Below are 27191 nucleotides of genomic sequence, written 5' to 3' on the forward strand. Positions count from 1 at the left end.
ATTTTGAACGATCAAGACAAGCCATGCTGAATCTTCTTTTCTCGACCGTAGCGTAAAAATGTAGGTAGTTAGACGTTCAAATAATTGCCCAATAATGAATCCAAGTGTTTCGGGACGGACATATGAGCTTGGCGGGTGGCAGGTTGAGTGTGGCTGATCCAGACAATCGCTCGCTGTTTGTAGCGTGGCGATCGTATCGATCCGAGGCCGACGAAGCGTTTACCGGGTGACTCAACCGACGTAACTCGGTTTCGAAGCGCCAAAGAAAGGGAAAGTACACTGGGGACGTCGAAGTATGGGCGCTTGCCGCGCGCGCTCAGTCCGCGGAAAGCGGCTGAAACGCACGCGAGAAACGATCACACGCGCCGATCTATCGCGCATTATTCGTGGAAACGGCGGTGCAGTTTTATCAGAGTCTATCCTAGTGCAGCCCTCGCGCGCGATAGACCGAAGCGTCGGCCGGTTGTTCTGTGATGTGGATCGTGCCGGATCGTGGAAAGGTAGGCAAACTCGATGGACCGAGGACGCTACGAGAGACACCACGGTGATCATCCTAACGATCCGACACCAGCTGATCGAAGGCCTCGCGAGCGACCTGCGGAAGATCCTCAACGAGGTTTTTTTTCGCCGCGGGGATACCCTGTTTCAACAAAATTACGTTGCCAACTCTGAAATTAAATAATTTTGGGTGAGGGGCAAGATGGCTGCCAAGCATCAGGACTCTCAGTAGATGGTTGGTGATCTTTGCTCGCGCAAATCTCTTGCTCTTTTCGCGCTGTGATTAATTTCTTGATTTCTTCTTGTAAAGGGAATTATTGGACGATTATCAATTATTATATTTCCGTAAGGACATTATATTTTATATTTTAGTGAAGGTCCCCGGTCTATTAATCGCAGAGCAGACGAGTAAGGGATTTGAAGTCACTTCCTGCTCCTCGCTCGAAATTGGTTAATTTCGTAGTTACAACTTTGCAGTTGTTGTGCTAATTGAAAGAGGCGTCGAAATGTTTGTTTCGTGCTTCGGCGCGAGCGTGCCGATCCCGTGAATTTTTACCGGGCCAAGGACGACGACGCAGCGGAGAATGGACCGAAAATCTCGTCCGTTTCGCCGGCCTGCGGCCACACTTTTACTTTGACCTAGAAACGCCGTTCCGACGGATTTAATAATTGCATGTTGGGCCCCGATCGATCGGGAAAACGGATTTTTCGCGCGCGAATCTGATCGACGTCCACGCCGTTCCCGCTGTACCGGTATTGTACCATTTCACAATGAACAATATAAACGCTTCGATGTAGCAAATTGTAGATGAGTTCGCGGAGCAATCGGATCGTGATCCAGAGATCAATGGCTCCGAGGTTTTCGCGGCAATTAAGCGCGGGCGTTAAAGTCTCCAGAGAAAGTGTTACGCGCGTTTGTCGGTATTAAATAATACAGGTTTTGATGTCTTTTAGAAACGACCGGGTTTTCGAGTTTCTTGGTCTCCGGTGTACGCTTGCTTCACTTAGACGAGGTCCGGGATCTTAGTAGTTTCCAACGGTTGTTAATTTGCAGCAGAGATTAACGGATTTCTCGAAGGATTAAATATCTGCAAGAGACTGGAAAAGGGTGATTTTTGGGAATTTTTTCTCAAGAAACGGGAGGGCATATTTCGAAAACGTTTTCGTATTTAAATTGTTTCATATCAGAGTGTGCTCCATAATTTTCTCATATAAAAATATTTATTAACCGCAAAGTTATGGTTTACTGTCCGTGGAGTTCTTGTCGAAAGAGACTGTGGCCATTCTAGTTGGGCAACTGGTTGATCCGAGATTAGAAATTTGCCAAGATTTCTGCAATTATGTTATCTACGGTTATCACTGAAAAGAGTGATTCAAGGTTCACAGAATCGAGTGTCGAGAATCGAAGGTAGAGTCGAGAGAAGCGGTAATCGTCCGCATAATTCCAGTACTTACACATCTCTCCTCACGGAGTTTCATTAATGGCCGGCATACTCCGTAACCGTGTGCCCACCGCCTATGCCGGATAACAGTATTATGCCACGATTACGCAATCGTGGAAATTTCACTTTCCGCAGTGGAATCGCGGTCAGCGTGGATTCGAGCGCGATGGATGCGTGCTCCGCGAGATCATTGGCGAACAGCAATCATCGAGCGCTCACCCAGTCGGTCATCCACCGTGATTTCGATTCGAATGATCGTTGCTCCCGCGTTCGGGTCTCCCGACTCTTTTCGTCACGTTTTTTCGTAACCACTCTGGCTCGACCGGTCCCCTCGTTATCACACGATCATACTTAGCGCGCAAGGACGACGACGCGTGCTTTCTCAAACGAGCGGCGGTTTCCTTGAACGTTGGACTTCAGATTACAGATCGGTCCCGATCCCCCGTCACGCTTCTAATTCTAGACAGATTTGTCCCAAAAGTGTCATATTTCTTTAACACTATTCCTACCGACACTTCAAGTATACCTGTTCCTACCGCGACCTTCCTACCGATATTTTTTAATATAGAATGAAGATAATAGCCAATTTGCCAGTATAAAATATAGTTTCTTCTATTTAGGAGTATATAATGTACATTTTATTCGTTTTCACCGCATAATATTTCGTTTACTATACCCTGTTGGGCCTGATGTCCCCCTAAAAATATTATGAATAGGTGCTCTTCCAGGATTATACCCTTCTTTTACTTCTTGCCAAACAGTTCCGTCTACAGCAGTTTCGATTACCCCTTCCTCATTCTCACTATCGGAACTAACTAAAAATCTCCTTCTCTTTCGTCCTCTGCGTACGTTCGAAACATCCTCTTCGTCCTCATCGGTGTTCGAGTCGGTCTCAAATAGATCATACTTTTCCGCATTGTCATTTGCGATATGGAAAATTTCCTGATCATCTTCGGAACACTCTTCATCAATATTATTTATTTTCTCCGATAATAAATTTACACTCTTCGAACGTCTTGACATTTTGGGAATGAATATTCAAGGGATAAAATGAAAACTAAAATATAAAAATGTGAATCAAGATGGATAAAAAAATGAACAAAAGATAAAATGTGAAACTTACTACGAAGTATTGTTGGTTTGTTCACTTTTTTGAAAATGACACTTATAACACGTAATACGATGTAAAACAAAAGTAGAATAATAATAGAATAAAAATACAAAATAGTAAAAGACTGCCGAATATGCTCCTTGTAACTTTCACGTTTCGATGCTCTCTGTTCAGGTCACAAGACTTTACCGATTTGAATTCGTGAGAAGACGTCTAGGCATCCCCTTCGGCTATGATTTTATTTATTTTACGGTCATAGTAGATAAGACGGTGTAAGAAAATCCGAGGTTCTGAACCGTTTCGGATATCAATCAGGCAAATAAACACCGCGAGGCCGATGGGCGAGTGAGAACTGTAAACACTTTGAAGTGCCGTAAAGCAGTCCCTGGAAGGCACTTTTCGGCTAAAATCATGCCACAACTGCATTACCTTTCGTTTGTAACGACTTTATAGTTTCGGAATTGTCTAAAAAAAAAGATATAAATCTTTCTACCGGTCAAATGACCGGTCGCGGTAGGTAAGACAGACCACAAATTTTTCTCAGAAAATAAACAACAAAAAAAGAAGTGAATATTGAAAAATGTATTATACGCATATTTTAAGAAAAGTCGTGAAGTTTAAAGGCGACTCAATTACGTTGCATATAGGAAATTCTAATCGAAATTTTAAAAACGGTCATTTGACCTGTCGCGGAAGGAATAGTGTTAAAAGGCGCTGAGATCATTAATTTTTGAGGAAGCTCTCAAGTACTGCATTTTTAGGACGCTTTGTAAAATCGTTGGGACGTCCAATGTTTCAAGAATTAAATAAACCGGGAAAAACCGCCAGGCTTGCCGGCCTCTGAGGTATGCATTGACCCTTGACCCTTTGCGCTTCTATGTCGAGGCTGAGGCCGACATTTAACCCTTAGCACTCGAGTGGTGACTCTGAAGCACCACTAGAAATTGTTGTGGCATTATTTCAAGGAAATTACAAAAAATATTACAAAATATTTGTTACATTACAAAATTTGTATTTAATAGATTACTAAACATTTAAATATTATATCTGGAAATCGAACCAGTTTCGTATGAATAAAATGAAAATATTCTAAGACGGAAGAGAAATTTCGTTTCAGAATGAAAATAGCGCCGAGTGCAAAGTGTTAACAGGTGTTTACAAACTTTCGGAGTGCAAAGGGTTAAAGGGAAAGACCTTGGTTTCAAAAATTACGAAATCATCGTCGTCGGATAATGTTTCCGTGTTTTCCTTGTTAAAGATCGCACGCGTTGACCTCCGAGCGACAGAGACAGCGAAACGCCTCGGGACCGAGACATCAGGATAGTTAGGACTGTGCGCCAACTCTCGAACGTTAGTTGGTAGCGAGAAGCTCGCGATGTCCTGTTACACAATCGTTACAAAAGGAACCGGTGGCCGGATTGCGCAACCGAGCGAGCGAGCGAGCGAGCAGCTCGAAGGCTCGCGTGCGTTTCGTTGCCTCGCCGTGAAACGCGCGCGACAGCTACCTGGAAAACAACGGGCCATTCGGTTTATTCGTAACACGTGGCCTGCGACGCGACTCCGCTGCGCAATATGACGACCATTATTCCGCACGCTGTACGGAAGACTGGTTCACCTTTCCCGGCGTGATGCAACGGGCAAGAAGTATCCTTGAAACCAGTAGCCAGCGCGAGACGCTTTTACGCGCCGAGAGAAAATTAGAAGGTTGCCCGGTCGGCCGCACAGGCCCCGTTTCAATTTCGGTGACCGGGTCCTGCGAAAGTCTAGGTTAGCATGGCGGGGCTCGGTAACGTTCGCATAAATCCCGTCTATCGGTTATCGCCCGCCGTCGAATGGCCAGGACATTTTCCCGGTTCCTTAGACTTCGAGCCGAGCTTCATTACGGGTTTGCCCCGAAGACGAGGAAGGTTGGGGAACTACCTCTATTCGAGACCCAGAGAAATTGTCAGTCGAAATGATAGTTGAAAGTGCGCAGGTATGCTCGTAAAGCGCGAGCGCTTCCAGGCGCGATGGAAATGGGATTTACCCGGCAGCATTGTTGCGCTCGAACGCGCTACGCCCATTGTCTGCCGAGGATAGACGGGTAGCGGAGTTATCCGACGCGACGCGAGACAATCGCTGTTATTATCCACTTGGGGACGGGAAAGTTTGCGTGACTTTTATTCCAGCAGATTGTCGCAATACCATCATAAACGATGGGAAGATTCTATGAATATTCCACGTCTTCGAGGATAGTCAAAAATTAGTCTTCAGACGCACACGAGTTGCACAATGTTCGTAAAAATTCTGTGAAACTTTGTACAGTTCAGGCAACAAAATTGAATTGGTCCGAAAGAAATTGAAAAAAGCTATCGTTGAGAAAAACATGCATGCGTGCTGCTTGAAATGTTGTAGTTGAGCTCACCACTAACGAGTGTCCTTTTCAGGGATAAGACGTCCTGCGATCGTCAGACGACAGAACCGGATGTACGATGATCTTGGTTGAAGATTGACCAGCGTTCACGATGTTGGATCCGGTGCTGGGAATGTCGTCGGTATGGTGGCTGGTGATGTACGCCAGCATCCTGCTGCTTCTGTCGCCGTTGGTCCTGCTGTTCGTCGTCTTCTTGCCGAACTTCCCGATCCTGCTGTTCAGGAGGATGTGCTACATTCCCATCGAGTCTATATGACGAACAATCCACCGATCTGTGATCACCGCCATCGTCTCCCTTCGCACAATTCGAACGCGAACCCACTACATAAATTTCGATCAACCGAAACGAAAATGATCAGGGCGCTCACAAAGTCCTAACATCACGGGGATGTATTGCAGGGGAATAAAATTAAGCGAGTTTATAAAATTAATCGTAAGATTGTGAACGTCACATATGACGGTGGTCGATTGTGTGAAGGATCACGAAGGCTCAACGAGTCCGGAACATGGTTATTTTATTAATTCCGCAAAGAGTATTACTTTACCGTAGTTGTTAAGAATTTCGTGCGAGAATCGATCGACAAGGATTATTTATACGAAGGAATTAATCGTTCCTCGTCACGGCGATTAACCTGGGCGAGCGTTCGACCGTTTATGGTCTCGAACAATAGGCACGGGTCGTAGGTCTTCCAGCGCGCAATCAAAAGTACGCCTATAAAGTTTAGAGTGCGTCCCGTCAGCAGTGCCGCGATCGTTCGTCCCACCTACTATGTAAATTATTCGCATAATTAGGGATAACGTTCGCCGGACGAAACGCCGTGACCCCCGACTATTGTATGCTAAACCACGCACCCTGGTATTTCCAAGAATATTACCGATTCGCGCGACCGCGAGAGGTTATCGGGCCGCTTTTTCTTCGGGATTCTAAGCGGCTCGCGCGACGTTCTGATAAATTGCCACGCGATTCGCGACCGTTGCCAACATTCTGACACTCCCGCGGCACGCGCGAACCGCCGAATACATCGATTTGTAACGGGACGCGATTCGCGAAAGCGAGACGATCCCGAGGACCCGACCGAAACGTCGACTAACCGAACCCGGAACTGCTTGTCGCGAGAAATGCGAAAAATCTCTGTGGGTAAGGTCTGATTGTGAATGATCGACACTTGTACTGGCACTTGACACTTGACACTTGATTTAATCTATATATACACTTAATGTTCGCGTCTTTACAATTTTCGAGGTGTGTCTATGGACGACGCTCGACCACTGTCTTTGTACAATACCCGACGTATGTCTCTCGACGACTTTCGACTGACTCTCCGTACAACTAACTTCCATCGCCTTCGTTTGCCCTGGTAAAAATCCTGAACGACCCTGATTGGCTAACCCACGCTTTGGGTCCTTCCAATCAGTACTGTTCTTTTTATTCGTCTCACCCCTGGTCCATCCGCCCTTGGCCTGTTTGTTTTCGGAACGGCGAGGTGATCGGAGAGGATGCTGGGACTTTCCTCCGGGTCACCCACGCCTGACCCGCGTGTCGATAGACCGTTGGGTCTGCTTCAAGTGCCCTTCAGTTCGTCCCTTAATTTACGACGGTCTCTGTTTGCTATTGAGGACTTCGGGACACAACTCTAATAAACATGCGCGTCGACTGGGCCTGGAAAATGTGTCCACTGAAAAATAGCTTCGTCGAACGAGAGTCGTAAATTACGTTGGTCGTTTGCACGAAAGAAAAACTCTTTTGTGTGCGTACGACCGGACACTACTCCTCGAATCGCCCCAGTCGCGTCCTGGATCGCATTTTGTTACGCTAACAATTTAATACATTGTTGACAATTTAAGTCAACAGTTGCAATCGAGAAAGGTTCTGGTTTATAACGGTGTCGGTTTCGGTTCTATAACGGTTACATATTGGTTTTAACATTATACAGAATGTAGAATAGAATATACCTTGTATATAATATAACCGATATATTGTCGGTCCTGTAAAATCGGAAATGAAATCGATAGAAGCCAGAACCTTAAGAAATTTGAATGACAGTTCCAAATGTGACAGCTCCGGTTCGAATATCCCGCCGAAAGACGCCGATGGCGGCCAAATTAGCGCGCGCCGTTTAAATTGACAGCTCGAACACGCCCGCTAACGTTTCCACCGTTTCTTCGTCGCGCAACCGCGTCAATTACAGCCCTGATTAATGGTACTCGCGAGGCATGGATGAATGATTGGAGCGGATGATTAGAATGTGTCACTTACCTTCGGAAACCAGGTCTCGCGACACAACGACAGACGTGTTCGCCTACTAACCACCAACTGAAAGATCCGACAGCCGCAGCCCATTCATGCTGTCATATTTTCTATTTTCCAGAAGATTTGAATTTATGTGCGACTCGTGACTGGGCTGGTCTGTCGATCGAAAAACGCGTCGCTCATTTCTTTTGTAAACAGAGGGAGGAAATAATTCCCTTACTACTTAGTACCTGATCGAATTTTCGTGGTCGTACCGTCGCGTTTTTCGTCGTAGCTATTGTTAAGGGTAGGCTGGGATCAATTCGGGTCAGCTCTGTGGTCGGATTCCGAGAATCGTACGGTAATTTGTCACCAATAAATCCGTGTCTCGACATCTACTGTCTTCTGCATCCGTCCGCTCCAATCCCAACAATAAAGGAGTCCTAACGACTATAATCGAAGCATTTATGTGACCCTAGATTTTTTGTTACCGATTTTCGCTACTGTAACGTTATAGTACTAGACTGCGGATTTTATGCATCTACGATAAAAACGGGTAGATCGACCGCAAAACGGAGAGAACGTTTAAAAGCGGTGAAATATACCGTCGTGCTATTTCCAACCCATGAAAATTGTTAAAAATATGGGTGTCTATATAGTCCCCGAATCTTGCAATTAATTCGGACAGTCTTTGTTTCTCTTCGTGGACCTACAGATCCAGCCCATAATGAGGGCTAATGAACGGTGTAAGTAAACGAAAACGTACTTTGGAATATTTATCAGAGAAATTCGAGCAAACGTTATCTCTTGCAGAGTCGGGGTGAACGGGATTTTCGCGGTCGAGCTACCGGACGGTTTACCGGTCGTATGCGGTGCATTGGGATCCTGCACACGGTAAACTGTCCTTCTGCATGCAGTTGCCCGGTGGTACAGCCGGGCCCGAAGTCGAACATTACATTACCGATCGGCGAGTACTTTCGCCAAGTGGCGTTCGTAGTGGGGGGGCCAGGGGACTTGAACCCTGGGACCCCATGAGCCATATATACAACGGTCCCATGCAGCTCTCTTGCTACTTGGTGTCAGCTTCTCGACGGTCCTTGCTCCAGTGTGAAGTCGCATCCGCAGAGGGAGGCCGATCAAAGCAGAAGGTAAGCATCATCGGTCCAATTTCGAAACTCGTGCGTCGATCGAAAACACAGTCGTCCGTGCCCGAGAACCAAGGATCCTGCGGAACGGAAGAGATCGAGCGTGCGTCGATGGGATGAATCATGGCGGCATGCGCGTCCTCGCGATCGCGAACGTTATACGATAACGATCGCACCTTCCTCGGCTTTGCAATTCTCTCGCTCGTCGTCCTTGGCGAACGTTGCCACCGTTTCCGTTTCTTTGTCGCCTCGTTGCAGCCAATTGTTACTCTTAGATTTTCGGATACAATCGATCGATACGGAAGCTTCGTGAATTGCGCGAGAATTCGAGAATTCGCAGAAATCGTAGCCGAAGAATTTCGCTAGGCACGCCTACGACGAAGACGCAGGAGATATTCCGTGCACGATTCTACCGCGGCTGTTTCGTATGCGTTCCCTCGATCCTTGTACGCGATCCTCGCTCCAGAAACAGGACGCGCTGTCGAAATCTCCGGGAAAAATCGGGCTTTCTCCAGCCGAGTTTTCGAGTCCGAAACTTATTCTCTCCACGAAACGTTTCGACAACGTGCTAAAACAAATTAATGTCTAAACATGCGTTCTTCCTGAAGGACCTCGAGGTCGGACTCGAGCCCGGCGCAGATTTATCTAGATGAAACGGTCCGATAGCGTGCGGCGACACGATTCATTTATTCGAAATATGCGCTTTTCAAGGACGCGCTCGTAGGAAGGGATTTATAGCCGCATTGTGGGCACGTTGCGTCAGAATCTGTCGTTTCTGCGTTAACACGGTTGACAGTCGGGACCGTTTCGCGTGTCAATTTGGGGTCATTCGCGTGCGTGTACGTGTCGACTGTACCGGTACCGGACTAAGAGGACTACGCGCTATAATTTCTCAAGCGACACGACAGTTTACGTGTATCCGCTTCGGCGTCGATATGATCGAGACTATGAGATACCAGCTCGATCGTTTTTTTTTTACATGTGCTACCGTTACCGTTGCGTCACACCGAGCAGGTTGGACATTTTAGAATTACACGAATCGGATCCTAGAAGCGACGTATCGAAGCCCACTTGACCCAGAAATTCATTTTCCCAGTAATTTCCGTTTCGTAATTCGATCCAGCGGTGTAGAACGATTCTTAAAAGCCTTGTACGTGTTTCAGATGAAGCTGTGGATCCTGCTTGCAATGGTGGCCCTAGCAACGGGCCATCCGGGTCTGCTGAAGGTGCCGAAGGTGTACAACGCGGTGATCACCAGCAACCAGAACCTGTCGCCGTCGCGAGCGTTCCCGGTGATCCAGCCAGTGATCCACAGGACGGCGATCGGCTACGTGCCGCCGATCTACTACCCGCAAGTCGCCCCGCAAGTTCCCGGCCCGGAGCTGGTGCAACTTCCGCAGAGCGAGTCGAAACCGAGCAACCGAGCAGTCGAGATGCAATCGGAGGTTGCAGCGGAGGATTCGAAGGTCCCGGAGGGTCCCGGTTTCCCGGAGGTGAAAAGGGAGCAGCAGACGGAGGAGGAAACCAGCCAGCCGAAGTCCGGCCCGAGGAACAGGCACGAGGAACAGCCTCTGAGCTTCTACCCGAACTACCAGTCGCTCTACTACGACCCCTATTTCTACACGTACAGCGGAATCAACCCTCACCTGGTCCCCGGGACCTATTACATCGACTACCAACCCTACGGCACTCTCGACCCGATTCCCGCGTCCACGCCGAAGAACGGAGACCCGGGACACCTGCTTCCCGGCTACCACGAAGAAAGGAAGGACACCGGCAAGGTCGACAGGCCGAAAGTACCCGACGTACCCCCGCCGCCTCTTCCGACAGCCGCGCCGAAAAATTCTTGAAGCTGCTTGGCTCGGGAGCATCGGTTCCGTCGAGACCCGACCGATTCGCGTCATCGTGGTCGTCTATCAAGACCAGCGTTGTTATCAAACGATGTGTATTCCCCGTGAAACGCTTCCCCCTCTACCATGAAACGTCGCTCGAGTCTCCCCCAGCGACTCTTCGCACGAGAAGAATACGTGACGTCACATTACTCCGATTAACAATCGCTGCACACGTATTCTCCTAATGCAGAGACTCGCTGGGAATCCGATGGTAGACGGGGAAGTGCAAAGACTCGTTCCGGCAACTCTTCTAAGGAAGAAGTTTGCGAACGGACCGGAAGATCGGACAGACAGCGGACGCAGAATTTGGGATTTGGTCTTCTATATTTTATTTCCGTGCGATTCCCGAGCTTCCAACGATTGATGCGCCAAATCTCTCGTCTGCTTTAGGAGGGTATTGAATAAACGAAAGCATAATTTCATGAATTTCATGATTTTTATGTAAAATAAAAATTGATTCGTGAACAAACAGACGTTCATTTCATTTCTTATCGGTTGAAAATAGTGTAACAGAAATGGTTTGAACGTTTTTACTGATTTCCATTTGATGTCACACATTTGTATCTCTAACACAGAGTGATCACACATTTCTGTCATAACCGTATAAAATCCGTTATTCGTTATGGTCGACTGTTACGCGTCGAAACTTGTACTCTAGAAGCTTGTGTTACAGTATATTTTACGTGAAGATCTCGCACCTAATCGATCGAACGTCTAAGCAAGGGAGACCATTCGCGGGACCCGTGTAAAATTGTAGGCTAATCGAAACCTGCGCGTTCAGTTCACCCTTCACTTTTAGAATGGCAGTTTTGAGGTCGGTATCTTTCTGCCATTTTCCGGCCTTATTGTTCGCGACGATGCAGACGACGCAGTTCCCTTCCTCTGTCGGCATAAATATCTCTGCCGTGGCCGACATGCCTTTCTTAGAGTCCAACACCAGGTTGTGCTGGTACAACATGTTCAGACTCTCGAAGGACTTGCATTTACCCATACTCTGATTGTTGTGGTGTTCTGGTTGTGCAGGTTGGATCGTTGTTGTCTGAAACATGAACGACATTCTTTGCAAACTCGTGGACCCTGTGTCTCGAACGAAAGCGCAGCTCTAATTTTACTCCAGTGGCGGAACTATGCGCGTAGCGAGAACACTTCAAGAAAATATTAGTGGAACGATCTTGTCCATTGATCTAACACAATGCAACTAGTAACAGATTCGACAATTCTTTGCTACGTTTTCAAGCTACTGTTATTGCTACTTTTTTGCTGGCTGTGTCACCCAGATATTGTCACGCTTACCGGCTCTGTTGTAGTAGCATCCCCGCGGTCGGGCTTCTGTTCATTCGTGACCAGGTCATCCATCTCATCTTCAGAGTCGTCTTCTGGACTGTCATCGTAGCCTCCAGCGTCATCGTCATCGAGTAACGCCTTTCTTTTCCCTTGAAGGATGTGCATCGTTGGCATCGTAGATGGTTTGGTGCTCGCGAGTACCCGAGGAGGTGGAGTGAAACTCGGCGGCTGCACCGTCGTTCTCAATCGGGACCGGTGATTTTCCGTGGCAGTGTTAAGACCTCCGAAGCCCAGAGTGTACCTGAAGGGTCCTTCGGTGGTGGTGGTGATGGTGGATGCTGGATCTCGGTACTTCCGGGCGATTTCGCGGTTCCTCGCGTGAAACCTGTCCATGATGGCTTTCCTCTGCGCGTAGTATCTTTCATCCCTGTGACTATCGAAGCTCACAGTTTCCGAACGGTTCTGGTTGCCGTTAGTTAGTTGCTGCCTGGCCGCGTTGTCGATGTATCGTTTCGTCTTCTTCGACTTCTTCCGACCTTGGGTCTGCGACAGTTTCAACTTTTTGTGCTTCCTCTTCGCGCCTTGCCGCGCGTCCGGTGCGACGTCTTCCGGGACGGGTCGTTCCGTGATCGTGGCTCTGCCCGGTTTCTCGCCATCGTTCTCGTTGATCGTGGCCAGGGATCCATCGATCGCTCGACGAGACCGCCGCTCCAACGGCACGCGGATCAGCTTCGGTTTCTCTGTTCCCGCTGCGGCTTTCTTCAGATCGTCCGGGGACACGCTCGAGTTGTCGGGATTCACCTGATCGAAACTCACGTACGCCCGCGTTTCCGCCAAGCAGGCGATTATCACGAGAACACTGATGAGACACGCGCCCTTCATCGTCGTCGAGATCGTTCTATCGTGGATCGTCACGATCTTCGTGGGATCGGTCGCGAGAATGAAGACGGCCAGAAGACTGCCGATGCATCTTTGACCCTACGATTTATCTGCCGTTGCTCCGGGCAAAGTTCCCCTCGTTGCCGTGTGCATAACATGATAGCTAAGTATAGAAACGGCGTCAAGATCGAGCGACTGCGAGGCGGACGCGGAGGAACGTCTACTGCAATCGACGGAGATGCAAAGAATAATCTGCTTTCGGGATAGCCTACTTTCTAATCTCCCCGGTTGCTAGGTCGACCCGAAGATTCGTTTATCGGATATATCTGGGAAAAGGAATGCTTGGAATGACGAATGTTTTGATCCGTGTTCTACGACTGCCAGCTAGAAAAATGAGAGTCGAGTTTATTATACGTTAAGGATCGAAGCGAATACATGAGGAGTTACGATAAAATCGTACAAGCGTTCGTACGTCCCGTGGTTTAGTCCACCGATGATAATTAATCGCTAATTAAATTTTTCCGACGATGCTACGCGGAGAATACGAACGAACGAAATGTTGACCAATATTTTAAGAAAATTATAATTATACGTAAACAGCGCCTAAGTTTAGAAATCCTCGCAGAATTTGAGGGGCACTCTCATCCACAGAGAAGAACTTTAAGATCCACTTGTTATCGTTATTCGGCTCGTCTTTGTCGTTCAACTTGTCTTTGTCGTTCACCTTGTCTTCGTCGTCCATCTCGTCACTGTCGTCCGTCTCGTCACTGTCGTCCGGCTCGTCTTCGTCGTTCAACTGGTCTTTGTCGTCCGGCTTGTCTTCGTGGCCATCCCCTGCCGTTGGTGATGCGGTGGTAGTCGTCGGAGGGGTTGGTTCTGGTTCCCCAAATTGTTGAACAACGTACGTAATCAAATTAGGCTGCAACAAAATCGATCATCGAGGTTGGCTGGTTCTTCAAAAGTCTTTTAACTAAACGCACGCGGGAACCGCATCGATGCGTCATCGAGGTACTGTCCGTATTGCTGTTAACTCTTACGTCACGTGAACGGTTTCCTTACATCATAGCCGGAGAGGATGTTGTGGTAATCGTAAAATATCGGCTCCTTCAATTCTGCGTCATCGGTGATATGATTGTTGCTGATGTAGTCAGACACCATCGGTTTCGACTCTATCGACGCGACCATGATCGCAGCGATGCCGAGCAACTTGGCGTGGACCTTCGAAAATGAAAAAACGTCGTTGTATAGGTCTAAGAAAGTGGGCGTCTTTTGCTCCACGGTGGGTCGCATAATCGCAATTGCTTACAATTGCAGCGTAAGGTTGTGCGGAAAACTCGGTGCGCCGAGGATCGATTAGGGTAACGAAGGATCGGAGAAGAGGAACGTTGGGTGTCTCCTCGAGGAGCACTCCGGGCGAAGATCACGATGGAAACAATGCGGTAGTCCGATACAGATTGATCGCGGCCTGCATCGAATGACGAAGCAGCACCAACGACGCGGACGCTTTTGATTTGGTATGCTAACTCGGTGCGCGAGGATCGTGGCCCGCATGCGAACACGGTGTTGAATTGCAAGCAACGCGGAAACAGATTTCGTCGAGTTAACGGTTCCTCCCGGGAATTATTTATAAAAATCCGAGGCTTTTGTCCTCGCTCGTAAGCGTCGATGAAAAGACTTACCTGCATGGTACGTGATAACAACTTCGTGGTAGGATCGGGTAGCTATCTGCGCTAACTTGAAGTTCCTGCCCTAACCGCGGCTTATATGTTGATCTTGAAGAGCAATCCCCCACTCCGTAAATGGTTTTTGTTTTTCGTTCGCGTTTAACTCGTCCGCGCCGGTTCCTCCCGAGCCATCCGAAGGATACCTGGTGCCTGGTACGGATTCTTTTTTCTCTCGCGAAAGAGGTAACGCAAGTTGAACGGACCTAATATAAATAAATTAGTCTGTTCGACACTTTCCTGGTCAGTCCAGACGATTCATTTCTTTGTGACACTTTCCTCATTGCTTGGAACAAACCGATACGAGTTTTACGTTATCCGGTCTGCGAAACGGAAGTAGGCTTTACGGTGCAACCTTTTGATAGTTGCGTTTGTAGGTACCGTAGGTACCGTTCTCATTTTTACCTGTCGATTAATTGCATACAACAAAAAGCAGGAGAAACGATGTAAAAGGAACTCAGAAGAAGAAGAAAAATACATATTTATTGAACTTCGATTCGTCGGGATCAGTTTTTATTTTGCATACATCGACAATCTACATTGTTAATTCGAACTGGTTGTCGTATGACTAGCGATTACGGGTTGCAAAGTTTTGTGATTTTTGTGTTCATTTTTGTGATTGCTCGGAACTGGATATTCCATGGCCACTTTCACGGGAGAGTCGCGCGAAAAAAGTATGGCGGACACGGAGGATGGGACGCCCGGTTGAGCGGATCCGAGTGTTCCGCGAACGATTGTTACATTTGGACCATTTTTTCATTGTTTCCAGCGAACAATCAATAATCGGGAGCGGAGCTATAGGAATATGAATCTGCATTTCTGATGTCCTCCGGTGATGGCACCGGCCAGTTTCGATTTTGATCGGTAATCTTGCGGTACCTTTGTACATTGAACCCGGCCAGGTTCATAATCATATTGGAAACGAGCTTATCGGTGACCGTGGCGTGGTCGGTGCCCGGGTCCATTTTGATCCGGCGCGTCAAGGTCGTCGCTCGATCGTCACTCGATTTCTGGTACAGTGTTCTAGCTCTTCTGGGAAGTGGGAAGAAAATTAATAACTTCTAATCTGTTTTCCCCTAATACATTTTTTAAAGAGGACACCACGGTATACAATCATACAAATAATATTATATTCTAACATAAAAATACTAGAACCCGCCGTTGTGACGGGCCCCCAGTGTTAGAGTATGCGCCATCAATATCATGACCGTAAACAGTTCCAGGAATCTGTGACCTGTGGTCACAGCTGTCGGTAAGGACCTCTGTGCGACGCGATATCGAATTCATTTGCTGTTCGGCGGGTAATCAGTCGGTTTCGAAGTTGACTTCAAGCAGTCGCTGACGTAATTTTGGTTACGCTTGCGGATAACCTTCTCGTTTTTTCTGGTCTGGGAGGAATCGTGCAGCTGGTAGGAATCCGTTAATTATGACCGTTCGTCGGCTGGCTGCCTGGCGGATTTGAAAATGTTTTTCTCATCGTTTCATGTGACCGATCGTGGCCTATCGAAGGATGGTTCGCGAGGTTGGCTGACCAAAAATGCGAAAGACAACTTCCGACGGCGAGACTTGATCGGACAGGGCCGAGGTGACAGTCGGAGGAGGATGAGCGATTGGGAAAGATGTCGCGAGGACTCTTCGAGGTACGGTGCCACTAATTTGCAAGTTATATTAGCAGCAAGGACGTTCGATGATTGAATTGTCTCTGAAAAATTGGTAAAAATTGCCGGGGAATCGAGGCCGGGAAAATGGCGGAGGAGTGGTCGGTGGACCAGTTTGAACCGGAGCGCCGTTTCAGGAATCGATAGACGGAGAGGCTCGTGAGGCGTCGACTATGCTCGTGGGTGCTCGCGCGGCCACTAATCAATCCGCTTCGTGAGAGGCTTCGTGTCTATCAACAAGTGCCGCATACACCTGATTCGCGCGACACCCTTCCGTGACGAGTCGCGTTCCGTCGGCTCGACGGTGTGTTGCTGCGTGACGGGTCGCGTACCGACGGGAATCCTGACGGACACGGGGTCCTGACGAGAGGACGAGTCGACTCTCCTCCGGTGTGTCCTCCGACGGCTCGCGATTATAGGATCCGCCTGGCTCGCGTGTGCTTTTTCCTCGTGCGTTCGAAGGCCGTTTCGCCCGCGGACACCGACCCCCTTCTCATATATTTTCCGCTCTTTTTCCTGAAAGTCAACTCTATTGATAACGCTCTCGCCCCGGCGTTCTCCTCCCCTAAGGTTTCGCCCGTGATCTCTCGAGGACTCCGAGGCACCCTAACCCCTTCGCAGCACACTCGCTTTGTCAGACGTGGTGTCTTCCATGCGACCGGAGACGCATGGGTCACCGAAGCTAGGTTAGCTCTCTTCTCAGGTGATTCGTACGAGGTTCAGGCTGCCACGATCAGTATGTTGGAGCAAGTGGAAACTGTGACTCGGTGTTCCCGCATTTGATGGATAGTCGGATCTGTTCGTTTCGTCTTAATCAGAGATTTTTATCTTGAGAGATCGTGTTCCATCTTGTCACGTTTCGTTCTTCGAACCGGGGAATCTTGGAAAGAGGGGAACTGCGATTTCGCGCTTTCACGCTTGACAGTTTTAGGTTCCCCCGCGGACCAGGCCTTGGACGCGGGCGTTTTGCTTTTCATCTTTCGTCAGCTTCTCTCGCAAGAAGTCTATGACATCTCGAGCAGGCCTCCACCTTCTTCGAGGTTCCTCCGTGCGGTGGTTCGCGAATCTAGAGACGCCAGCAGGACTGGTCGCGAAGAAATTCGGGCATCCCGTATTTTGAGAATGAAATTAGGTTAGAATTGACGGGCAATTCGGTCACGGAATTGCAAACACTAACTGGTGTTTGTTAACCCTTGGCGCTCGAATGGGGACTCCAAGGCGCCACTAAAAATCGACATATATGTATTTAAAACAATTTTTACATTGCTATGTTTGCATCTAATAAATCGTATTTTCAGAATGAAATTAGGTTAGAATTGACGACCAGTTCGCGAACACAAACTGTTCGTATGAACCCTTAGCACACGAATGGGGACTCTAAGATGCCATTAAAAATCGAATATTTAAAACAATTTTTACATTACTAGGTTTGTATCTAAGAGATCATATTTTCAGATTGAAATTAGGTTAGAATTGACGTCCAGGTCCCAAATACAAACTGTTGATATTAACCCTTAGCACTGGAATGGGGACTCTAAGGCGCCACTAAAAATCGAATATTTAAAACAATTTTTACATTGCTATGTTTGTATCTAAGAGATCATATTTTCAGATTGAAATTATGGAATGGAAAAAAAAATGGAATGGGGACTCTAAGGCGCCACTAAAAATCGAACATTTAAAACAATTTTTACATTACTATGCTCGTGTCTAAAAAATCGCTAAAAATATATATGTTGGAAATACGAGTAATAGAATCATACGGAATGGAAATTGGTCAAAAAATGATTTTGGAGTTGCCACAGCTTCGAGTGCAAAGGGTTAACCTCTTGCCCCGTAAAATCGAATCCATTAAACGTCTATATCATTAATCTCTGTCCGAAAAATTCTATTTTTCTGTTAGCAGCATTCAGCCGTTAGAGAAAATGCTTACAGGAGGACAAGGCATGTTCTTTTCCCTCTAGAACATTGCGACTAACAAAGAGTGCCTAAGTATCCTAGGCGGGAAAGAAATCCTAAAGAAATCATTTCACGAAGAAAAGCAACGGTAGGCGAAGGTTACCGTCAAGAATTTTCTTAGGAAGGTGGATCTATTCGCTAGATCCTTGGCGTTCCTCGTCGGAGGAAAATCCGGGACGATGTTCCCGTCGACGTCGCTAATATTTCACGTTCTTCCTCGGTTTTCATAACTCCGCTGGTTCGTTATTAACGATCGTTTCTCTCCATTTTTTGGCAGCCGGGTCTAGTTTCCGTCGTGCCGCGTCTCGCGCGGTAAACAAAATCTTTCACCGACCCGAATTCATACGAATCACGGCGAAGTTTCTGCGAAATCTCCTACCGATCCCCGAAGGACGAGTACCTCGAGCAGCGGGCATCCTTGGAGGCTGGAGGCCCGAGAGACCGTCGAAACCTCGCAAGACAAAAATAAACCGAAAACGAACAAAGAGCTCGAAGGTGCACGCAACCGGCGACATTATCAAGAACGGTTACCCGTAGGGCAATTATGCAAAAAAAGGACACGCCGTTCTACCTGGCTCCCCCTTGACCGCGCGAGACGCGAGGGTGTCATGGAACACGGGGTTCGATTCACCGGGGGGTGAGACCTCGAGGCGCGGCGGGGCGGGGGTCGGATCGAAAATATGAGATAAAGGGGCGCGGTTTTCGGAAAGCGGCCGTCACTATAAATAGAGGCGCCTCGTGCGTGCGTGCTATGCTTTTAAACATAGTTTTGGCAGCGCGAAACGTCAAACCGCCTCGGAGTGGCAAAGCGCGTGGATCGTGCCGCGAATTTCACGGAAAACCTCTCTCTCTCTCTCGAGCCGCCGGGTCTCTCGCGCGTTGTTCCTTTGATCACCGAGCGGGATCGCGGCAGTGATCGTCCCTCGATCCTCGAGCAGAGGGAAAAAGAGCACCGTCCAGTCGCCGCGTCCGCGTCGAGGATGGCGCCTTGAATCGCGAACGCCGTCGAGTTCGAGTGATACCGTTTTCTCGCGAGTGCCGATCGAGACGACGAAGAAGACGGCCCAGGAAAGTATGCTAAGTGCGTCGACCGAGTGCGACAAGGATAGTCTGCCACCGATGGAGGCGGATCAGCTGGCCGACGACGAGACCGACTACGATGACCAGGACGAAGAGTAAAAATCCCGCCACTAACAAAAACGCTCGCGCCCGCGTCCCGCGCGTGTGCCCGCAGCTCTGCGTCAGGTTTCCGGTTTCCGGTTCCCGTTCCGAACGCACCTCTACAGCCGTCTCGATTCACGCACGCTTCACCCCTTTGTCCGCGGGGTGACGATTTTCGCGGTACCGATCGCTCACCCCAAACAGCCTTCGAACAATCAATTTTTTAACTGATTCGCACGCGCGCTATTGATCGCGCGAAAAATACTTTAATGCGTACGAGCACTTTTTTAATTTATAAATTCTAAATTGTAGACATTTCAACATGTAACTAGATCGAATTGTTTGTAGAGTCGCCGATACGCGCGTATTAGGAAGCATTATTTATTTTGTGACCCGTACGAGATATCTCGTGACCCGTACGCAATCTGTGAAAGGTCGTCGATGTTTAACCCTTTGCACTCGGAGCTATTTTCACTGCATTTCTTCCAAACGTAGAGTATTTCCGTTCTATGTGGTATACAGAGAGTGATGGGAAAAGGGTACGATAATTACAGGTCTCATGGGGGAGTAAAAAATGTAAATACACATAGGTCTTAAAAGCAATCGGTTTCCTGTAAAATCAGCTTTCATTGTTTATTTGCGTTCCATGTCGTGATCGTATTGTTTCGCTTCGGACACGGGGAAGCATTAGTTCAAGGTTGTAAACACAAGAGGTACGCGTAAACATGGGGTTCTAAACGCAGGAGGTACGCGTGCAGCAGAAATCGTCGGTCACGTCTACGGAGTGTATGCATTCATTGTGTTGGGGGAACGGTAATAAATAAACAAGCGTTGATTTTACGGAGAAAGGATTGCTTTCTATGGTGATTTAAACATTCTGCGCTCCTCACGGTGAGTACTATAAAGTCTATAAGTGTCGCACCTGTCTTATCATGCATGCGAGATTGATATAATACGTCATACAATATTTATCTAGTAATTTATGGGATACAAATTTAACGATGTAAACAATATTGTGAATAACGGTAATGTTTAGTGTTGCCATTCGAGTGCTCAGGGTTAAATTGTTATGAACTCGTAAAAACGAATCGGTACGACACAATTCTCAGCTCATTTCGAAGCTCGAAAATTACAGACGAGGTGCCCAGAAAATTTAATTTATGCTAAACAAGTCACTGGCAAACCAATCAATTATAAACCACGGTACCGCGAATCATAATCACCCCGTGTACGCTGGAGATGTATCAAACGATATTTTTAGATGCAGAAGAGTCGGATCGATGAGAATGTCACTCGCCTACGGCGTTCACGCTAATTTTTCTGTAGAGAGAAAACTTTTCTTTATCTTCATTAACGGCGCTGAATACAACAGGGTTAAGGAGTTCAGTCGTATTAACACTAGATTTACGGGACCCGTCAAAATGACGGATTCTAATATTTTTAAATTGCGAATATTGAGATTGTGAAAATGCATCCGTGAGCAATTATTTAACAAATTGATTTCTTTGGGTATATATTATTTAAAAAATGGCTACAAACTTTGATCGATACATTCACGGTATTTTTATAAAGTAATGTAAAATAGTAATTTTTAGTGCTCCGTAAACCTAGTGTTAAACGAAGCGAATGTAGCATTGTTACTCGAGGGAAAAATTGTCGAATTTATGGACTCTAAGGGATCTTTCGATCTACCGAAATTGTTCTTACAAAAATAAGAATTTTCAAGAGCAGAGCGATCTGGCAGTGCAAAGCGTTGGAAGCCGTGTGGGAAATGGATTCCGCGAACGACGGTCGCGTCTTCGAGGAACAATGCGTACAGATGTTCCAGTATTCTCTAAACTCTTGGCCGGTCGGTCAGGATAATTTCAAAATCTGCATTGGCACGGCCGCGACACGATTCCGGCCAAAACTCACGGCGTGTCACGCTGTTGGATGTGTAAATTACCAACAGCGCGCGGCAATAATATTTATAGCCGATAAATTCTGCGGTTCGTTTCGATCGTGGGAAATTCGATACAGTCGGAACGAGATCGATTAATTGGTCGTTCTAGCCGTCGCAGTCTCGTCGAGAAAAGACTAATAATTAATTGAAAATCGGGCAGGACACGTGCGCGTCGACAGACTATTCGAGGGGCTCGGGTTTTTCAAAGTTAATGGAAAATGGTCGAGAACGCGGGAGATAATGCTAACTCGCGGAGAGCGGCGACGCTAATTATCCAATCGCCGTGAGACGCGAACGCGGTCGGCGCCCTTTATTTTCGAGCGCCTCTTGAAATTCGGCCGCGTTAATTGACCTTGACTGTTGACGGCGACGCACCGCGCTGCGACACGGCTCGCTCTCCAACGTGTTCGATTCTCGCTCGTTTGACATTGGCCGTGTCGGCGACCAAGCTGCTCGCGAAAGGAGATTAACTAGCCTTATGCCAGAGCTGGCCGGAAGCCAATGGACTGTCGATTAGGGGTGGGATCAAGTTCAATATAAATTGGGCATGGAAGTCGATTCCTATCCGATTTTGGAAAGAATTGAAACTGAAATTATCAGGAGATGAAATCAATTTTTATTTCACTCTTGCTTCCCACGATCGTGACATGTTGAATAGATTGCGCGAAGTTTATTGGGAAGACCTTGGGAAGACGTTTCTATGCCTAATCTGAAGTGTTCGAATCCAGTCGTTTTCCCCTTCCCTCGATTTCAAAAGCGATTCGTCATTACTGTATTCTTGTATCGCAGATTCGAAGTGTCTCGTAGGAAAGGAGTAGGACGAGCGGCCCGATCTTTTGGTTAAGTACAATGATCACAATGGTCTATGGTTTGCCCCCGTTCGGGTTCCCGGCAGGCCCCTCTCATCGCTCGAGTCGATCGTCGCAATTTCTTTCGAAAAATGGTTCGAGCTAAAATCAAAATTAGCAGCGACGATTGGTTCCGAGTTGCCGAATTAGAAAAGCCATTTGCAACGTGGAGATCAAGCAACAAGGTCAACCCCGAACTTCCTTGCAACGAAGCTCTCGAGTTCGGTAATGTTTTCGCTCATTCTGTCGGACTACGACGAAATTAGGGTAACCTCGAGGTTGAGGGGGCCAGCCGTCTTTCCCGTGGTACGTACAGAATCCGACGCGACAGATCCGAACTGTGTCTTAGTTCGTCGTCGACGAAGAACACGATCCAGAAATCTGTTCTGCTTGTTTCTCACAGTCTGCTCGCATGATCTACGCTAACGCCCGCTTGACACCTGCATCCCCGTCGCCCCGTGTCCCCTTATAATTGAGCTTTCATTGTTTGGTTTTGCGGTTTAGTGTGATGTCACCGAGCAACAAAGGCACGGACGAGGCTGCGAACGATGCTCTGCTGGAGAAGCTGGTCACCTGCGCTTCGAAGCCGCACAGCGAGGCGTTCAGGAACGTTGCCGCCAAGATCCACGCGCGTGTCACATCCACAGGTATGGATCACGATCGCCCCTTCACGATTCTCTCGCTTATCCGAGGCCTACGTTGATCTCCATCAAAGTGAGAGAGAGAGAGAGAGAGAGAGAGAGAGAGAGGGAGAGACAAATTCAGAAAGTCTGCTACGTGACCTAATAGCTGTTTTTAGAATTATTACTTAAACAAGCCGGGCGTATGCTCCGTTTCATGTGGCACCGGATTGGTGGACTGCGGATCTTTATCCGGAATAAGATAGTTCACGGGTTCCGCTACCTTGCTGCTTGCTTTATAATTCGATTCATTTCAGAACTAATAAAATGGCACAGGCGGCAGGGAACGCGTCGTTAACGCTACAACTACCCAGCCCGGAAACTCGGGCTTTACACGTCAGGGGAGTTCGCGCGAGGACGCGGCGGAAGCTCGCGAATGCGGCAGCGAAGTTTCCGCACGAGTCCCGAACCAGATTGGACACTTTAAGACTCGGGCTCGTGCCGTTAAATCGCTATTTTTACCGCGAACGTTGGCTTCCATTTCGCCGGACTAATCACCAGAAAACTTGCACAATATTCCTGCGGTCTCGCGAACCCGGCATCGCCGAGCTGCTCGGCTAACTTCCGGCCCCGTTTCGCAATTGGTTCGCCGTGTCGCAATCGGAACCGGACTAATTCGCAGCCGCACGAACAGTGCCCGGTCTCCGCCGTTACGACCGAACCCTGTCGAACCCTTCCGACGACCTGTCACGTAACAACTTTCCTCGCCGGATCGCCCAGAAAACGACGATTGTCGCATTCTGTTAACCCTTTGCACTCGAAGCCATTTTAACTCTGAAACGAAACATTTCTCCCGACCTAGAATATTTCCCTTCTATATATATTTTTTAATGCTGTACATACGAAAATAGTGTGCAATTTACTCGTAGAGTACCGAAATGTTTAGTAATTTATGAAATACAAACAATAGTGTAAAAAATATTTTGAATAATGATACAGCAATCTTTAGTGGCGCCTTACAGTCGCCATTCGAGTGCTAAGGGTTAATCTTTATTAGCTTGGGATAACCAGGCTCAGGATAACGTCCAGCAACTCCCTTTCATTTTGATTTTGGCTGGAGAAGAATGCGCGGATCGGTAAAACAATGGAGGCATCCGTGCCTCTGACAAACGTGTCCCAGCCGTATGGTCGCCCGCGCGCGACCGGATTATCTTCAGCGGATCATCGACACTGGATTTCAGTAACGCGTAAATTTAGCCTCGGTTTTATTTATCGCGCGGCGGATCGCTAGCCGGAAGCTCGAACTCGCGCGCGCGCGCACGCGGAGGAGGTGTCGGAGCCCCGCGAAGCGGGCTCCGGCGAACAGGTGTGCGAGCCAGCGTGGCGGGTCGTTCTTTTCGAAAAAGCCGATGCCACACTTCGGTTGCGTAAGGAAAAATGCAATATAACATTAAATAGATACCTATAATTATAGATAAATATAATATAATAATATATATAAACATTATAATATAATAATAAAATTATATTATATATATAAATAATATAATATACAAAAATAATTATAGGATAATTATAATATATAATTATAATATTATAATTAAATTATAATTTAATTTAATATATATTAAATGTATATTATAATTATAAGAGTATAGGATAGGATAGAGGATAGGATAGGGTAGAGGATAGGATAGGATAGAGGATACGATATAGGATAGGATAGGATAGAGAATAGGATACGATAGAGTATAGGATAGGATTGGATAGGATAGAGGATAGAATAGGATGGGATAGAGGATCTTACGAATTTAAAATCTCGAAAAAATTTGTTGACTTTAACCCATTTGCATCATTAGTGTATATATACGCTCAATTTTCCTGGTCACTATCATTATTCGTTAGCTAAAACATAGAAATGGAGGGTGGTGTTGGAGATGAAAGTAGTAATTCTGATTTTTTCTTATAATGCTGAAACATGAAGTTCTTTTATTTGTAGTCATTTTTCTACTTAAATATAATAAAAAAAAAAGTTTGTTGATAAAGGCCTCCTTTCTAAGTTTCCAAGAAAATTTACTTTACGAAATAATTTTATAATACTTATTTACGAAATAATTTTACTATTTACTGTATTATTTCGTCAACCTTTTCGTATTGTTTGCGTCGCGGAGTTAATCGGTTTGGCAAATGAATGGCTCAAGCATTGGCACATTTACGCAGAATTAAGTGAACGTTAATTTCTAGAAAATTTCTGTTTTAAAAAATTCTTCGGGTTATAAACAATTTGTAAATTCAATACCACAAATACTATTTGAATTATTGAAACGCGTCGAAGAGAATGGTTCGAAAGTTGTTGATATTGAAAAATGTAATTTCCAAGAGAGTCACGAGACGCAGTTCTTTTCAATGCGATTGTTCATTTAAGCTCGGTACGAGATCGAGATAATTACAAAATTCAATTATTTCGTCAAAGAGAATGCTTTCGGTATTTCCAAACCTATTTTGTTGTTACTGTTTGCGCACGTCATCGTTTATTTTAAAGACATTTTCAGAGCCAACGCGAAGTTGGACGGATCATCTATCGACAGATCGTGTAACGATGACTTCCGGTGAAACACGTCAGGCAAGCACAGAGATTCTATTTTAAGCATGCCTGCGCGCAGCATTGGTAATTCAAAGATTTATTCGCTTGTCATAACAGAGTCACAAATCTTGTTAATCGATGTAAAATTTTGCAATTGAGAATACCTTCGATGCCATCCGTCTAAAACTCGACCACGACAATTTACTCTTTGGCCATCAATATCAATTAGCAAGTAACGTGGCAAGGTAAGTATATAAAGTGAAAAACATAAGAACTGTGCTCTACATTTTCAATTAAATTGTTCCGAATCTTTGTCACATTAAGAAACCCTCAAAAACTGACTGGATATTTTAATAAAGCGTGACCGCCTCAGGAAATCTTTCCATAAAAATATAAAGTTTTATGCTTTCGGAACCACAAAGATTTTTCTCAATTTAAACAGCTCAAAAAATATGTGCACCAGAGATTTCATTAAAATTTAAAATCAATTTCTCTCTGACTTGATTTTGTCTCCCTCAAATTTTCCCACAAAAATATAAGGTCGCGAAAGCGGCTATCGAAAACGCGAGGAACCGCTCGTCAGTTCCCAGTGACCGTGACATCCCGGATCGGAGCGATCCCTGAAGATCTAGCTGAGGAGGAGCGGTCGAAAGGCGCCACGAGGGCATGCATCTTCGACCCAGGTGCAGGGCGTAGCAGCAGCCGCTTCCGCAGCACCAAATTTAGAAACCGAAAAGGTCAGGCAGTCGTCAAGTTGCACGGCGCCTAACGAAATGGGCCGTCCGCGTTTCCCGCGCTTGCTTCATCCCGCTCGCGACCACCATTTGTTTATGCGTACCTTGAACTGGCGCAGGTGCTCCCTGGCCTGATCTTCCGCGTCGATCGCGTGTTGGATCAGCTCGCGCCTCGAGTATGGTTCCACCGGCCTCTCTCCCCATAGAAGTCTGCCATCGGACCAGGGCAATTCCGGCAGCTCTGTCCTCCACGTAATGCGATAGTCGCGGTAGGGCAACGTCGACGATCTTCCTTTTCTGTCTATGTAATCGATCATCGGCTGATAGAAATTGATCCCGTATTTGTAATTCGTGTCGTAGATATAAGTGGGCCAGTGTTTCCATTTTGACTCCAAGGGGACGTACAGAGGAGGCAGCGAGCCTGCCATTTTTACAGCGTTTTATCCTGAACCAGGAGGACCCTCTTCCCACGGGAGGAAGAGATCAACTATTCTTGTTGCGAACTCTGACAAGATTCTTTCTTTTATTTCACGACGAGGATTCTGACTTGAGGACTGACCGACACCGGTTCTATCTTTTTCGATTCTGAGCAGGGTACTTTTCTCTTCGAGATTCGGAACTGTTGGTTCTTCAGGTTTTACCTTATTTTCTTCCTATTCGATGAAAATCGTGGATCTTATTCCAGGTTAAACTGTTTCGACTCGGATGATTTTTGTTTCGTTCGTCTCTGTGTCGATTCGTTATCCAACCTTTACCTTGAAGAGAAATTATTGTTCGTTTTTCAGAAGTTGAGAGCCGCGTCCGAGGATCGTTCGTTTTCGAGAATTCCGCGGGAACCGGCGTTCGCTGGTGGAAATAGAAACGTTTTCTACTTACGAATTTCTCATAGTCGGATGATCGGAGGTTGACACTTACAATGGAACGGTCACGAAAAATTGGGCCGACCGAGTGCGGTGGTATCTTTTGTAGGTTTTTCTTGCGGTTGCCACATTGGGGACGGCCAATCAGCACCTCCCGGTAATAATTGGATCGCGCGGTTGATCGATCTTATTAATAGACGTTTCGTGTGC

The 27191-nt window shown here is 46.9% G+C and overlaps 4 protein-coding genes and 1 long non-coding RNA gene across 5 annotated transcripts; 3 read left to right on the top strand and 2 right to left on the bottom strand.

The window, feature by feature from the left end:
* Positions 1 to 304: 304 nt before the first annotated feature.
* Positions 305 to 6539, top strand: LOC143363297 (uncharacterized). The gene is made up of 2 exons (XR_013083784.1): positions 305 to 500; positions 5478 to 6539. It is a non-coding gene; the product is annotated as an uncharacterized LOC143363297 (long non-coding RNA).
* Positions 6540 to 8556: 2017 nt separating this feature from the next.
* LOC143363251 (uncharacterized) lies at positions 8557 to 10826 on the top strand. The gene is made up of 2 exons (XM_076803860.1): positions 8557 to 8842; positions 10003 to 10826. The coding sequence occupies exons 1-2, from the start codon at positions 8606 to 8608 to the stop codon at positions 10687 to 10689; spliced, it is 924 nt and encodes a 307-aa protein (XP_076659975.1). The 5' UTR covers positions 8557 to 8605; the 3' UTR covers positions 10690 to 10826.
* A 319-nt stretch (positions 10827 to 11145) lies between these two features.
* LOC143363267 (uncharacterized) lies at positions 11146 to 14579 on the bottom strand. The gene is made up of 5 exons (XM_076803876.1): positions 14574 to 14579; positions 13954 to 14112; positions 13487 to 13813; positions 12025 to 12993; positions 11146 to 11770 (listed from the first exon to the last, which is right to left on the bottom strand). The coding sequence occupies exons 1-5, from the start codon at positions 14577 to 14579 to the stop codon at positions 11411 to 11413; spliced, it is 1821 nt and encodes a 606-aa protein (XP_076659991.1). The 3' UTR covers positions 11146 to 11410.
* Positions 14580 to 17191: 2612 nt separating this feature from the next.
* On the top strand, positions 17192 to 26156 carry LOC143363268 (uncharacterized). The gene is made up of 3 exons (XM_076803877.1): positions 17192 to 19407; positions 22688 to 22830; positions 25978 to 26156. The coding sequence occupies exons 1-3, from the start codon at positions 19307 to 19309 to the stop codon at positions 26154 to 26156; spliced, it is 423 nt and encodes a 140-aa protein (XP_076659992.1). The 5' UTR covers positions 17192 to 19306.
* Positions 25288 to 26559, bottom strand: LOC143363250 (paramyosin, short form-like). The gene has a single exon (XM_076803858.1). The coding sequence runs from the start codon at positions 26547 to 26549 to the stop codon at positions 26190 to 26192; it is 360 nt and encodes a 119-aa protein (XP_076659973.1). The 5' UTR covers positions 26550 to 26559; the 3' UTR covers positions 25288 to 26189.
* Positions 26560 to 27191: the final 632 nt, after the last annotated feature.

Source organism: Halictus rubicundus, unplaced genomic scaffold (genome assembly GCF_050948215.1).
Source record: "Halictus rubicundus isolate RS-2024b unplaced genomic scaffold, iyHalRubi1_principal scaffold0029, whole genome shotgun sequence".
Taxonomy (NCBI): Eukaryota; Metazoa; Arthropoda; class Insecta; order Hymenoptera; family Halictidae; genus Halictus; species Halictus rubicundus.